Source organism: Triplophysa rosa, linkage group LG20 (genome assembly GCF_024868665.1).
Source record: "Triplophysa rosa linkage group LG20, Trosa_1v2, whole genome shotgun sequence".
In the NCBI taxonomy this organism is placed as follows: Eukaryota; Metazoa; Chordata; class Actinopteri; order Cypriniformes; family Nemacheilidae; genus Triplophysa; species Triplophysa rosa.
In genome coordinates this window covers 7,567,002-7,581,707 of record NC_079909.1, presented here as the reverse complement: position 1 = coordinate 7,581,707, position 14,706 = coordinate 7,567,002, and the positions used below count along the sequence as shown (strand labels likewise).

At 38.1% G+C, this 14,706-nt stretch overlaps 1 protein-coding gene across 1 annotated transcript in view; it reads left to right on the top strand.

The window, feature by feature from the left end:
- The window catches only part of grin3bb (glutamate receptor, ionotropic, N-methyl-D-aspartate 3Bb), a 63,007-nt gene that overhangs the window by 34,155 nt on the left and 14,146 nt on the right, over positions 1 to 14,706 (top strand). The window contains exons 2-3 of the mRNA XM_057362022.1: positions 9,191 to 9,819; positions 13,230 to 14,322. Of these exons, the coding sequence (XP_057218005.1) occupies positions 9,191 to 9,819; positions 13,230 to 14,322 (1,722 nt within the window). The remainder of the gene's footprint in view (positions 1 to 9,190; positions 9,820 to 13,229; positions 14,323 to 14,706) is intronic.

Below are 14,706 nucleotides of genomic sequence, written 5' to 3'. Positions count from 1 at the left end.
CAGATGTTTTAACACTACACAAATGTTTGAACAACATACACAACATTTATAAACGAATCCAAATGTTAAAATAATATCCTGAAGATTTAATTATATATTTAAGAAAATATACACACACACGCACACACACACACACACACACAAATTAAACCGGAAGTGCTGCTGGACCAGTGTTTACATCTGGCAAAGTGGTCTATAAAAACTAACTGAAAAAAGTGAAGGAACAGCAAAATAAAATCAGTATTTCAGCAGAAAAAGATGATAAACAATTAGTTTATTGTTTATTTGAACAGATTTATTTACATAAATTTCATAAAAATACATTTTATTTAAAGGTTTGTTTTGATGGTAATCCTAATGAATCTGTTGAAAAGTCTCCAAAACGATATAAATCATTAAATAGGCACAGACTGGTTCTTATGTGACTGCATGTAGGAGAGAAAGAGAATGGATATTATTGCTTCAAGCCCCTGAATCATAGCCGGTAAAAAAAACCAATATAATATTTGTTACATTCTGAGTCAGTATTGTATACTATTTTTGTTACCAAAAAAGATAAACCAGATTGTTCCTGATATATTTACAAATCTCCATGTAGCCGGTCTTTGCAACGTGGTCAGAAAGTTGGTCATCAAATACCACCAACTGTTTCCTGGCCAACACAATCTTACGGGAATTTGTAACCATTTTACATCTTATTTGTGATGTTAGGTTTAGGGGTGGGATTAGGGGAGGGGCTTCAGTATTGCTTTTTGTAATAATCGCATTGTTCAGATTCATACGAATTAGCCACCCTCATGAATTCTGGTGAGATCAGGTTGTCCCGGCTGTTCTGGAGGGTGTTTTAGAACGTGGTGTGAATTGCTGAGCTGGCTGTGTTTTTTGTACAACATAAGTAATTAACGGTGACATCACAGCCTATAATTGAGTAGTTAAGTTGCAGTTTTTCAGTTGCATTTTATGCTTACATTTCACTTAAGCATCTTGTGTCCCGCTGAATGCGTTCCAAATAATGTATTTTCATGACATTCTTAATTAACAGAAAGACTCAAAAAAACTTTCATCCAAGTGTATTTGCTGATTAAACTTTTTCCCCTCTGGGGGATCCTCAATTGTGTCCTCAATTGGAAGAGAAGAACTCCTTCACATTCACATTTACGTTCCTGGCAGATTTTTTTTGAGGGGGGGACAAAACCAGACTGTCCATAAAGGAACAATAACTGCGCCATTCAATATCATTGCAGCTGTTCTGACAAATTCAGCACTGAGAAGATAATCCAGCGATCCAGAGCTGATGTGATGTTGATGGTGAATTTTCTTGTTTAATTCCCATCATCCCCTGGTGTGTGAGCATCTGTCATCAAACAGTACAAATTAAACAGTCATGAACGCAACACGTTGAGGTGCCAATAGGGAGGAATGATTAATGGAGACGTTTCAGCGAATCACCTCACCTGAATCTCACCTGCTTTTCCTCTTTCTTTAAAAGTGCTGATCGAACTGATCTGAGGAAACATGCTACAGTGTTTTTTGTCACGGCTCTTATGAAGAAAAACATCCCCAGTATATCATTCTGGTGATAATCGGTAAAAAGAAACATTTTGTCCTCAGGGTTGCATTTCCCATGTTATGAATATTAAAACAGTGTTTTATGGAAGTTTAGGGACTGTCGCGATTTATGCTTCCACTGCGCTGGGAAAAGAGTGAGAAATAATCCTCTTATGCAGAGCCTGCATTATCCGTAATGCTTCATAAATGTTGATTAGCTGTGCTTATGGTGCCAGCGCCACACATTGAGATGGCAATCTGGAGAGTTAAAATATCGCCCTTTCTCTGTCCTTTACAGTGTAGTAGTCTTACTTTGCAAAGATTGCAGAACAAACTTTTTCTGTTTGGGTTTGATTGAAACAGCGAGGGTTCAAGTTCAGTGCATCTAGTGCAACACTAGGAAAATGTTTTATTCTTTATAAATACAAAAGAAGATCATTTTAGCATTACAATTGAAGGACATATGAAGTGATTTGTTTCTCCTTTGCTTTCAATGAATCATTTCAGCTTGCATTGATTCCACAAGTGTGTGTAAAAGCCAATGATCCATATTTTCCCAGCGTGATTCGAGAACGTTTCAAAGAGCGTCTTGAGTGCTTCAATGGAGACAAGGAAATCTGACCTTTGGAAAAAAATTCACACCGTCAATCTCACAAATGTGCTTACATTTGATTACCGACCGAGAAATAGCGCAGAATCATAAATATGTGTTCTGTGTGGAAATGGTAGCGGCATCTAGTGGTGAACTTGCGAATTGCAACCAATGGCTAACTCCACCCCTCCCTTTCGAAGCATTATGGTGGCTGACACAGGACTAAGATGTTGTCACATTTTTGCTTCTTTGCTGAAGGAAATAACGTATTTATGAAACACGCTCTGTAGAGCAGTTTGTCCGTTTAGGGCTACTGTAGAAACAACATGATGAATTCCATCACCTGTGGTGTACGTAGATAGAAATAGCTCCTTCTAAGATAATAAAAACACAACGCTTCATTATGTAAGGTCTTTATACACTTCTGAACACATAGTTATGCGTATTATATTGCATTTCTGTCAATAGATCCTCCACAAAATTACACATTGGACCTTTAAGATTTGTGTACGTTCTTTATTCTTCTTATGCAAAACATTTTTGCATCCAGCACATTTTTTGGTTTTCTGAATGTGATGTTTTTGCAAGAAACACTCATATTAGGTGGTTGCAGTGAGGTACTCGCAATACCACACTTGAATATTTTGGGTGTCACCTTGACAACCAAATAAATGGAAACTACCAGTTGATGAATGAAAAGCCTTTCTGCATCTCTGCTTCTTAAAAAGTCCTGGCGAACAAATAGGGCCTCTGTGGCTGACCTTGACAGTGTATACTCTTCACTTATATCGTGCCTTGAGTATAGAAACCGTTATTAGTGTGCGGCACGTAAAAAGCATAGTGACAGTTTTGATAAAGCACAGATGAGAGCATTTAATGAAATATACAATATCAGTAATCAGTACAGATATCTGATTTGCAGGCTTAAAGAGAGAAACAAATCATCTGTCCATCAGCCAGGGCTCCGTTTCCATTCTTAACAAACTGTTTAGTATTTACATCTTTCGGATGCCCTTGTTGTCATGATTTGGTTGGATTTTTTATTTTAAAGGGACAGTTCACCCAAAAATAACATTTCTGTCATCATTTACTCACCTTCGAGTTGTTGCAAATCTGTATAAATGTCTTTGTTCTGATGAACACAGAGAAAGATATTTGGAAGAATGCTTGTAACCAAACAGTTCTTGGTCACTATTGACAACCATAGTAGGAAAAATTGCTTTGTACATTTCTTTGTTCTGTTGAACACAAAAGAAGATATTTTGAAGAATGTAGGAATGCAAACAGTTTTGGGGACTGCCATTGTCATTTTTCCTACTATGGTAGTAAATGGTGGCCAAGAACTGTTTAGTTACAAGCATTCGTCCAAATATCTTTCTCTGTGTTCAACCAAACAAAGAAATTCATACAGATTTGGAACAACTCGAGGGTGAGTAAATGATGACAGAAATGGTATTTTTGGGTGAACTGTTCCTTTAAAACGGATGACTTAATATTTACGATATTTATGATATCAAACATGTTCTCTGTCAGATGTATTTTTGGCATCAATTCAATCCTTGTATTTCTAAATAGAAAAACAGACTTCAATAATCTACTTTGCTGTGTTGACAAATTGCGTAATCTTCACTGACTCTCAAAGGACGAACATTGATCAAAATCTCCATTGCACAATGAGAGGAAATCCATACAAACCTCAAGTGTTATTTCTTGCTCGGGCTCTTTTGAGTCGAATGGCATTTGAAAAACTTGCGTAATTTGGCCCTTTGAGTCTCCGTGTGGATGTATCACATCATTGCTCCATTTGAGTGTGTCTGATTTCAAACATTTATACTGCACCCTCAGGGAACTGGAGCGCCTCTTGCTGAAAATATCACGCTTTTTCTGTTTGAAAGAAGAGCTGAAAGCAAATGAGCAAAAGGCAGAATGAGGTTTGATAGCCTCCTATGTGCTGTTTTTGTATAATATATCAATGATCATTATTGAAAACAGCATTACGTGCAGCGCAAAAAAAAAACAAATATGTGTTTACCCCGAGCGGCTACAACATGTCATGATTTTGAAGGAAACATCCTGACGTTGTTTTCTTTTTCATGTACAAACAATGGCAGTGTTCCTAGCAGTTTACTGTAATTTCATTGTCGATGAAAGCACAAACATCCTCTTACGTGCAGCTGTTGTGCTGCATTCAGCTGGTCACAACAGGATGACAGGTGATGGATTGAGAATAATGCATTTCCTGTGTGACACTGGAGAAATAGACAATTCTGGTTGGTGATTTTGTGTCTACTTTTGATTCATAGTTTCTTTCATTCGGGTCTGATCAACGCTGAACCACTGAAGGTCATCTGCTAAATACGTAACCATCTTGGATGTTTATTGCAGGTTTCAATGATGAATCATCATAGTTAGTCAAGCTGTAGTTAATGTTGATTTGAAAAACTTTGGAGTCACAGACTTGCACATATTAACAAAATGTTTTCAAATATATGTCTCTTCTAGACATGGCTGAGTGACATAGTAATGAAAAGATGAATTATTAATAAACAATTATTTCTTCTTCCAGAGGATAGCTAATTCACAAGGTTTGTTTTTCTCCACTTATACACCATTGGAGTTTTGGTTCAATCTTATAGACCCTTCTCTATTTTTTTCTCACCATTGGCAATGCTAATGCGCATACTATCTACATTTTATGGTATTATTGCAACTTCTTACATATATAATTTTGGCATCTATCATGATAATGATAAAGCGTCTCATTTTTGATACATTAACCTTGGCTGAAATAGAAGTTCGGATGGGAATCCATTTCTTAAAATACTTAAAATTGGATGTGCTTGTCTTTTTTTTCATTTAAAACTAAGTTTTGCTAATATACAGTACATCTTATAACAATTTGATAAACACACTCAATAGCAATAAGCATATAATGGTCTGATTACAAACTAAAAGTTGTTTTTTTGTCACTTTCTGTATTAATATAGTACGTTTTTAATGCGTTAATGTAGTATGTTTTTAATGTAAAGCTACTTTGCAACGATGCAAAATTGTGAATTATTTATAATAATTATTGCTCTAATAATCTATACAATTCGATTTTTTTCAAATCAAGATTTTTCGGTGTTTGTATGATATTGGATGTACATTTTGATATTTCTATATGCCATACCACATAAAAACAAGCTTGATACACCTTTAAGATACCTGGTCCTAATATGGACCATTTAGGTACAGATATGTATACATTTTGGTACAAATATGTACCTTTAGGTGCAATAGTGTACTTTTGTAAAAAGGTAAAGCTTTTACACCTATTTTCTGACGCCAACATTGAAAACACAACATATGACCAAGAGCAGTGTTGGCCCCTTCAGCAAAGTATAATTTCCAACAAATTGAGAGATTTTTTCAAGGTAAGCTACTACTGTACTGTACTTGTAACATGCTTTATTCATGCATTGTTCATTACTAAAACATGCTTGTGAGGTGTACATGGCGACAGCAACAGCAGAATGTACTTACAGCTACAGTACAGCTTTAAATAAAGTGCTCTGCCTTAAAGCTTAATAAACAGCATCCACATCAAGTCCACGTTCACAGAAAGACTGAACAACTATACTGAGCTTTATCTTCATTCAGTACGGCAGTGGATGTTCTCAATGAATGTGTTTTTTTTTAAGATGATAATGCTGATGAGTCTTGAGTCCCTGGTGACTAGACGCAACAGCTGCAGGGACATGGAGTGAAATGATTTGGGCTCCATCAGTTCAGACTGCATGAGACTGTGAATTACTCTCACCATCCACTCAAAAACAGGTGCTTTGGTCTCTGTAGCTCAATCATAAAGTGATCGTATATGTACGTTATGGTCATTACAAATGGTTGGTGTGGGTAATTCAGTAATTTTGTTGAATTTGCATATTGTGATTTTATGGTGCATTTGCTTTTAAGCTTTAAAGAAATAGTTCACTGAAAAATAAATAATCTTTTTAAATTACCCGCCCTCATATCATCCTAGCAACTTCCTTTCTTCAGATGAACACAAAGTTTTTAAATAAAAATATTGTCACTTAATATACAGTATAAATACATATACTGTAGGTCCCAAAATGCTGAAGCTCCAAAACGCACAATCATCATAAAAGAAGTCCAAATCCAGTGAGTTATTAAATGTCTTCTAAAGTGAAACAACGTGTCGGTGTAAGAAAATGATTAAAATTTTGAACCTAAAATTTCAAAACATTGAAGCCAAAACTATATATGAGTGATAAATATGCAGAAAATTCATAACTTAAAATGTCACTGGTTCTTATTTGTGTTTTGATGAAATATCATAAGACAGTCAAGTTATCAACGCGTCACCCATTTGAATTTAGTGCTAGTTTTGGTTTCAATTTCACTAAATAAACTCAATTCTCTCTCTCTCACACACACACACACGCACAGGCTTTGGTTGACTATCCCTACACACACACACACACACACACACGCACATACACACGCACACATACACACACACACTATTGTTTCGCTTCAGAAGACACTGGAGTCATTTGGATTTTATAAACCCAAACACAATGTTTTATTTGTAAAAAATACATTATGTAGATATTTTGTGATGGATTTGTTGTCAAAACACTTTCATCTGTTCATCTGAAGAAAAGGTGAGTAAATTATGAGAGAATTTTCATTTTTCAATGCCCTACTCTAGTCCTTTAATCATATATTATGATTGATTATTATGTTTATTACTATATTACATTATAACCAACTTATTTAATCATCACTGTTTTGTTGGATATTGCACAATTCTTTTCCCATACACATACAGTATTTTAGCCAAATAAATACTTGTGTAAAACTCTCTGGTTCCTTAAACCCCGTTCAAGTGTGTTGCATCAACTACTTTAATAATATCAGAACCTTGATTTTTGCCAGTTGTGTTGAGAAACTCATAAAAAAGAGATTCAACATGACTCATAAAATCCTATGAAAGGCCTCCACCTTAACTTCACTTGGCAGACGGGTCGCAGAATCAACATTGGCTTTTTGAATCAGATTGTCGATGCTGAGATGAGTCAATCCTGTGATCTGTTTTTAACTATCTCCTAAAGTAAGTGGTTGAGGAGCAATGAGCAGTTGATTCAGTAAGGCATTAAAACCGCTGGTGTAGCAGCCTCTGTCAAGATCATGCTAGAGAGCAAATTTATTAAGGCCTTTGGTTTCAGTGTTTAAAATCAATAGCACAACTAGCCATATTATGGAAGGACATGCAGAGCTCTTTCATGTGAGTGGCATACTGAGAGGGAATAAGAGAATTCAAGGAAGTACTGTGCATTTTGATAATGTGATTCCGGTTTTGACCTTGAGGACGACTTATATGTCTGAGGCTTGCCATCAATGAAAACTTTAGACCTTGGTAACCTAGAGGAAAATTGTATTGCTCTGAGGTTGCTCTTTCAAAGCCCCAGAATTATAATAGATTAATATTATTATTACTATTAATTTTTTATTTAAGCATAAACGCTCAGAAGTATTTGATTAGGAAAATTTACTAGGATAAATAAAAATAGACACGTTGACATAGAGCAGAACTGAGGTAAACTTTTTTCTTTTTTATATTATTATTGAAGACAGACAAAGCATTATTGGGTACACACTGTCAGTGTAATGTGTCAATGTAAAGTAAATGGTCCAATCAAATTAGCCAATCAATAAACCTAGACAGCAGGAGGAGTATGCCATTGCAAAAAATGTGGGAAACACTGACGCAGAGGATAGTGACTAGATATAGATATTTTATAGATAATAGATCATTTAATTCTATATATTTTGTAGATCATATATTCATCATTTAATGAGGGGTAGCATTGTGACCCAGTCACTTCACAATGGGAAAGATCCCTGATTTGAGTCCTAACTCACCTGAGAAGTCTTTGCAAAGTTTGCATGTTACCGTGTTGGCATGGGTTTTCCCAAATTGCTTGTAGGTATAAATGAGAGCATGAACGTGTTGGTCCATGTGTGGGACTGGCCAACTAGGGTTTCCATGCTTTTGGCCCAAGATAAACTGGGATGGGCTCCAGGAATTTCTGTGACAAGCGGCAAAGAGAATGGATTGATAAATTCATCAGAAGATTTTGAGTTTACATTGAAATCTTTGACATTTGACAGGAAGCAAGCAGATCTAAGCAGTTTAGGACTATAGCGGCAATTTGCTATTCCAAAAAAAGGCAGCCAAAGAACATCATCCATGCAAAAAAAGGATTTGTTTCCGATCCTCCATTTATTAGCCTACTTGACAAACAAATGTTACAAAAAAAGTATTGTTATTATTGCTGGTCAACAAAGTGTAAAGGTGCCTAATTCCAACATAATCTCATGACCCCTCCCAAATCATGTGACACTTGAACTATTTCATGTCCACTACAATGACATTGTTGAACCTCTGTAAAAGAAGTTCAATTGGCTGATCATTGCGTTAGGTCATGGGTTTGATTCTCAGGGATCACACACACACTAATAAAATGTATCATTCAATAGATAGATTTTTGTTGGTTTATAAATTTGTATTAAATTTGCATATTTATTACATTGTGTACAGTATAGTATTATCACTGTCTATAATGTTTGTAACACAGTCTATTGTGTATTGTTTTGCATGCACTGGTGATTTTATTGTGTGTCTATGTGTTATATATCTATACCTCAAATTGACTGTAAATTACTTTGGATTAAAGCTGTGGCCAAATGCATTAATGTAAACTCTATAGTGTGGATACGTGAGATTATTAGTGAGGTATTTTTGTTCAGAAGAAATATATGAATGGCAGGAGTCATCAGCAGATCTCTCAATTTTTCTTTGCCTTTAAATGGATGCCTGGGAGAAACCATTAAAAAGATCTTATTTGTAATTGTATTTTTCCATGTAAATTCTTGTCATCTTCGTGAAACATCCACAACCTATCCAAACATTTGCACAGCAGTAATTCATCTGTTCTAAATCGATGACCGTGTTGTCTTACCGTCTCTTTCTGTCTTCCTCAGAACCGCTTCCACCTGCAGATGACCACCCGTATCCCTCCGTCTGGACTGGCAGACTTGCTTTTGTCCATTCTGCAGCACAGAGGCTGGAAGGAGAGCATGGCCGTGCTTTGCCAAGGCTGGGAGGATGCCGGTCTTCTAGATTTCTTGAAACTTCAGGGCCAATCTGGCTGGGGAGGTTCACAATGGCACCTGCGGGCAGCCCTAAACCTCTCCAACAGCACACCTCACACGACTAATATATCTGACTTCCTTTCTGAGCACTTTAATCAGGACCATCCTCCACCCGCTTCTGTCCTGCTTTTTGGAGCCGACCCGGAGTGCGTCTCGTCCGTTCTGCGCAGCACGCATGACTTGGGGTTGACGTTGCCCACTGTGCATTGGATTATGGGGTATCCCTTAAGCCCGGATGCCCTTCATTCTATCGGTCTGCCTTTAGGGCTACTGGCCTATGGAGAGGTCGACCGCAAACCGCTGCACTTGTATATTCGTGATGCTCTTCAGCTTATCAACCGAGCCGTGACAGCGGCGACGGTGGTACGGCCTGATCTGGCCCTTATTCAAAACATGGTGAACTGTTTTGATAAACCCAACAAACATGAGTTGCCTTCGTCAGGACAGTACATCGCAAGGTAAATCCATATTCTTTCAATCTATCAAACCCTGGTTTTGTTGGTTAATTGAATTGCGATGTTAGACGGCACAAACCAGCGTGGACCAGTTTTGAAATAATGCTGGTCTTTTTATCAGGGTAGTGAATGTTTTCTTGAAAAAAGCCAATTCCTCTGCCGTTCCTCCTAGAGGGCCACTGTTACAGTGTTTACATTGTGCATTGTTTGCCTTATTGCCTTATGTCATGTGGAATATTGTACACATCAGTGGTAGCTGTGAAATGAACTCAGAATAGACAGCGGGCAGAAAACACAGCGGGCTCTTCAGTTTCTTCCACAAGAGCATCCTGAACCCCAAGCTAAAAATAAAAGATTTATATATTTGAAGCAATAATGTGGTCTAGAAAGCAGTGTGCATTGCTATTGTATTGAGGTAGGCTAGTACTGGGAACAGGGTCCACATGAATTTCATTACGCTCGTTTTGCTTATAAAAATTAAATGGGAATGGCATAAATAATAAGAATTAAATATTAATAAAAACATATCAATTTAACAAGAATACAAATTGCAGATTCACTCTATAAGATTTTAGATATTTTTAGACTGAATTCGCCACCTTAGAACTATAAGGTTCTATTTGCATTTTGAGCAGTTTTAAAATTTGACTTTGTAGACAGAAAAACCCTTTTTGTTTTCTGAAAAAGTCCCAAAATGTACACAGCATAAAGAAAAAAACATCAAATAATGTAAATAAGTAAATATATTATATTATATAATGAATATAAATAATAATTGTCACAGAATAAAAATGTGAAAAACTTAAATTTGAAAAAAGGTCAGATAGAACCTTATAGTTTCCAGATGAAGAATTGCTTTGATGTTTATCTTAAAAAACAACGATTAATGGCATCCAGAATGAATGTTCGTATTTATAATAATATATGTCTGTGCACTGTGCATATTAATTCTGTATTTATAAACATATACACATGTATATATTTAAGAAAAATATACAAATGAATAAATGTTTATATATAATTTAAATTGTATTTCAATTTCAATTCAATAAAATAAATACTGTATATACGTGCAAATATTTCATAAATATATACAGTACATACGTTTATAGATGCACAGTGCACAGGCATATACAGTATTATGTTAACACCAACCTTACGATTAATCGTGATTAATCATTGAACAGCCCTAACACACATACAAAAAAGATCAGTAGTTTACCAGAAAAATCTATGAAAAAGTACAAAAAACATATGGTGAAAAGCTTTTTGTTAGAAACCTCACCCACACTGAGGGAATAAACGTGTCAATAAATTTGTTACATTTTCGGAAGAAACCATCTGCCAACTTTGATGTTTTCCCAAACATCTAGACGAGATGTCCTAGTTAGCTAGCGTCATGCTTAAGGACAGGCGTACGGCCACTTTCTCACGCAGTGGAAAATTATTCTTGTTTGCCCAAACACACAGCTGGAATGCAGACATGCTTTGGAGCTTTGAGCTTTATATATGACTTCCCCTCAGTTGCCTTTCCCTGAGGTGGGATCACTCTTATCAAAAGACTTGGCACTGGCCTGCCATGCAGACCCGATGCTTGGTGCGGATCACGCCAGCACGCAGCCCCAAACACTATATCTCTCTGAGCAAACAGAAGTGAAAACGGGCTGTGTGGGGAGCCTGTGCCTCTCATCACAACAGGATGAGGCTGAACATCTGCCAGTCGGACTCAAATCGTGCTGAAAGAGGCGTACGGTCGTGTGTGCAGAGCTGCGTGCACACATAGATCAGCGGTTCGAAAAAATCTGGGTACTTTGATTTAACATAAAGTGAGCAATTTTCATTTTTCTGTGCGATCTTAATCTAAACAAATTTAAACTCATTTGTAATAGCTCGAGGTAGAGTGAGAAGATGGTAATTAGTTGAACGTGATTTGCCTATTTGTGACAGTTGATGTTTCCTGTGGGTGACTTTTGTAATTACTGAGGATTCCTGAAAACTATTATTGCTCTAGTATTATAATAAACTTAGTATTTAATGCTCATATTTAATGTGCAGGTTTGTTAAGGTTTAGGGTTTTTTATGAAGATCTATTTAAAGAAATAGTTTTCCCAAAATGATATTGACCCCATAATTTACTCTCTCTCATGCCATCATAGGTGTACTGTATATGACTTACTTTCTTAAGCCAAACACAATTAGAATTATATTCAATAATATCCCGAAATATCATGTACGTTAAACAGACTTTGGGGCATTTACTTGAAGCAATAAGAAACCACCAGGAACACCCTAGCAACCACCTTTCAGCTTCCTAGCAACATACCCAGAACATTTCAGCAACCTCAAAGTAACACTCTGGCAACAATGGACAGCATCATAGAATTACAGTAGCAATGAACACCGCTCACAATTCCTTAAAACTTGTTCAAAAAGCAATTGTACAACTTTAGGACATCTACAACTTTAACATCTAAAGGTTTTTTTATGCTGAGGTTCACAAACGTCGAGCAGCACTTTTACCTGCTAAATGTGCGAATTTGAGCGCACATTCGGTTTTATACTATGTCTTCCATTCATTCATTCACTCTCTCTCTCTCTCTCTCTCTCTCTTGCTCTCTTGCTCCCTTTGTAATGTATGAAAGATCATAAAGTGGAAGCAGAATAAACGAGGGCTTTCATTTAAATTTGGCAGACACTTTAAGTCAAAGCGACTTACAGTGCATTCAAGCTATACGTTTATCAGTATGTTTGTTCACTGGGAATCATCCTTTAAGCTGCTAATACAACAACACGACCAACTACAGGAACACAAGATTATAACCATGTTTCCTCCTAATTGAGCTGAAATACACACTGTAAATTTGACATCACTGGGATCAGGGGCTTGCTAAGGTGGACCCCCATCTTTTGCTTTCCGTGACAGGTAAAACCTATGGAAAAGGATTTAGAGTCAAATTACACGTTACTCATCTCACCACGGATTTTCATTAACCAGCTCGGCATTAGTCGAATGCCATATCTTTTATTTATGGCTTCAAGATCAATGTCAAGCATTTCCTTAAGTGACCCTAGCACTGCACCAGAGCCGTAGCCCTGCCAATTGAGTGGCTCTAATTCTGTAAAGTAGGAGAGGGTTTCACAATCAAATATATTGCTCTGTGAAAGCAACATCTGTAGTTTATGGTGTGACGAGTGCCAGAGCGTGTCAGGCAATCCCTCTCCCAGGCCTTCCCCCTCTGCCGCAGTGATATTTACTGTCTGCATTGCTGCGAGGATGGATAAAGCTGGCTTAACCTGTGGCCAATCCTGTTACTGCCTCCTACTTCTGAACATGCTGGATTCTTTGTTCCCCTTGAATTATTTTGCAGCCCTCTGTCGATCATGCGCTGACTCTTGTTCTCTCTCACCCCCAGGTTCCTCTCGAACACATCCTTCGTCGGACTGACGGGCCCTGTCAGCGTTCAACGGAACCTTTCACGTGCACTCACCTCCCAGCGGGTCCACATTTGGAGCCTTCGGCGTGATGCCGTCGGTCAGCCCACGTGGGTGACGGTGGGTAGCTGGGAAGGAGGTAAGTTGGATGTCGAGGAGCAGGGTCTGTGGCAGGGCTCGTCCCCTCGACACCGCACTGAGGGTCAAATGGGCATTGAGGGCCGGAGATGGCGGGCAGGCTTTCCTGTGACAGGGAGCCGTTTGCGTGTGGTAACGTTAGTGGAACATCCGTTCGTGTTTACTCGAGAGGTAGATGAAGACGGGAAATGTCCCGCTGGACAATATTGCCTGGATGCAGGCACCAATAGCTCGGAAACCCTGGACCACTTGTATTCCGAGCGGGCACAAGGTAACAGCAGCTTCTTGCCGCCGGATTTCAGTAAATGCTGCTATGGATACTGTATCGACCTGCTAGAGAAGCTCGCAGAAGACATGAACTTCGAGTTTGACCTGTACATAGTTGGGGACGGGAAATACGGAGCAGTGAAGGGTGGACAATGGACAGGGTTGGTGGGCGACCTGCTGAGTGGGGTGGCCGACATGGCCGTCACTAGTTTCAGCATTAACTCGGCTCGCAGCAAAGTGATAGACTTCACCAGTCCATTCTTTTCAACGAGTTTGGGAATACTGGTACGCAGTAAAGACACGGCCGCACCCATCGGAGCCTTCATGTGGCCGCTGCATTGGTCCATGTGGATGGGCATCTTTGTGGCACTACATATAACAGCGCTGTTCCTCACCCTCTACGAATGGAAGAGTCCCTTCGGCATGACACCTCATGGACGTAACCGTGTGAAGGTGTTCTCGTATTCATCAGCCCTCAACCTCTGCTATGCCATCCTCTTTGGACGTACCGTCTCCAGTAAGACGCCCAAGTGCTGGACTGGACGCTTTCTGATGAACCTGTGGGCCATATTTTGTTTGCTGGTTTTGTCCAGTTACACAGCAAACTTGGCTGCAGTCATGGTTGGGGAAAAGACCTTCGAAGAGCTCTCTGGAATACATGATGCCAAGGTGAGATCTTTGGAGCAGTAGTTTGATTCGGAAGATGCTGTTACAATTACTGACAGTATTGTTTTAGCATTGTCTTTAAAAGGGTCGTGTCATTATTGTATATGTAGTTCCTAAAGTATTTCCTATGTAGAACTTTGACTAGAACTTATAGAGCTCGTTCAAACCTTCATCTTAAGGCTAATTCACAATGATCAAACAAATGCCAACTAGGGGTGTCACAATATACCGGTAGTGACAATAACCATGATAGAACAAGATACCGCGCTATGATTTGACACTTGATTAAACTTTTGCCTTAATAGCCAATTTACAATTAAAACTCTCTCTCTCTGCCTCACTACACTCATATTTTGAGTGTAATCTATTCGCAAAAAAGATAAAACA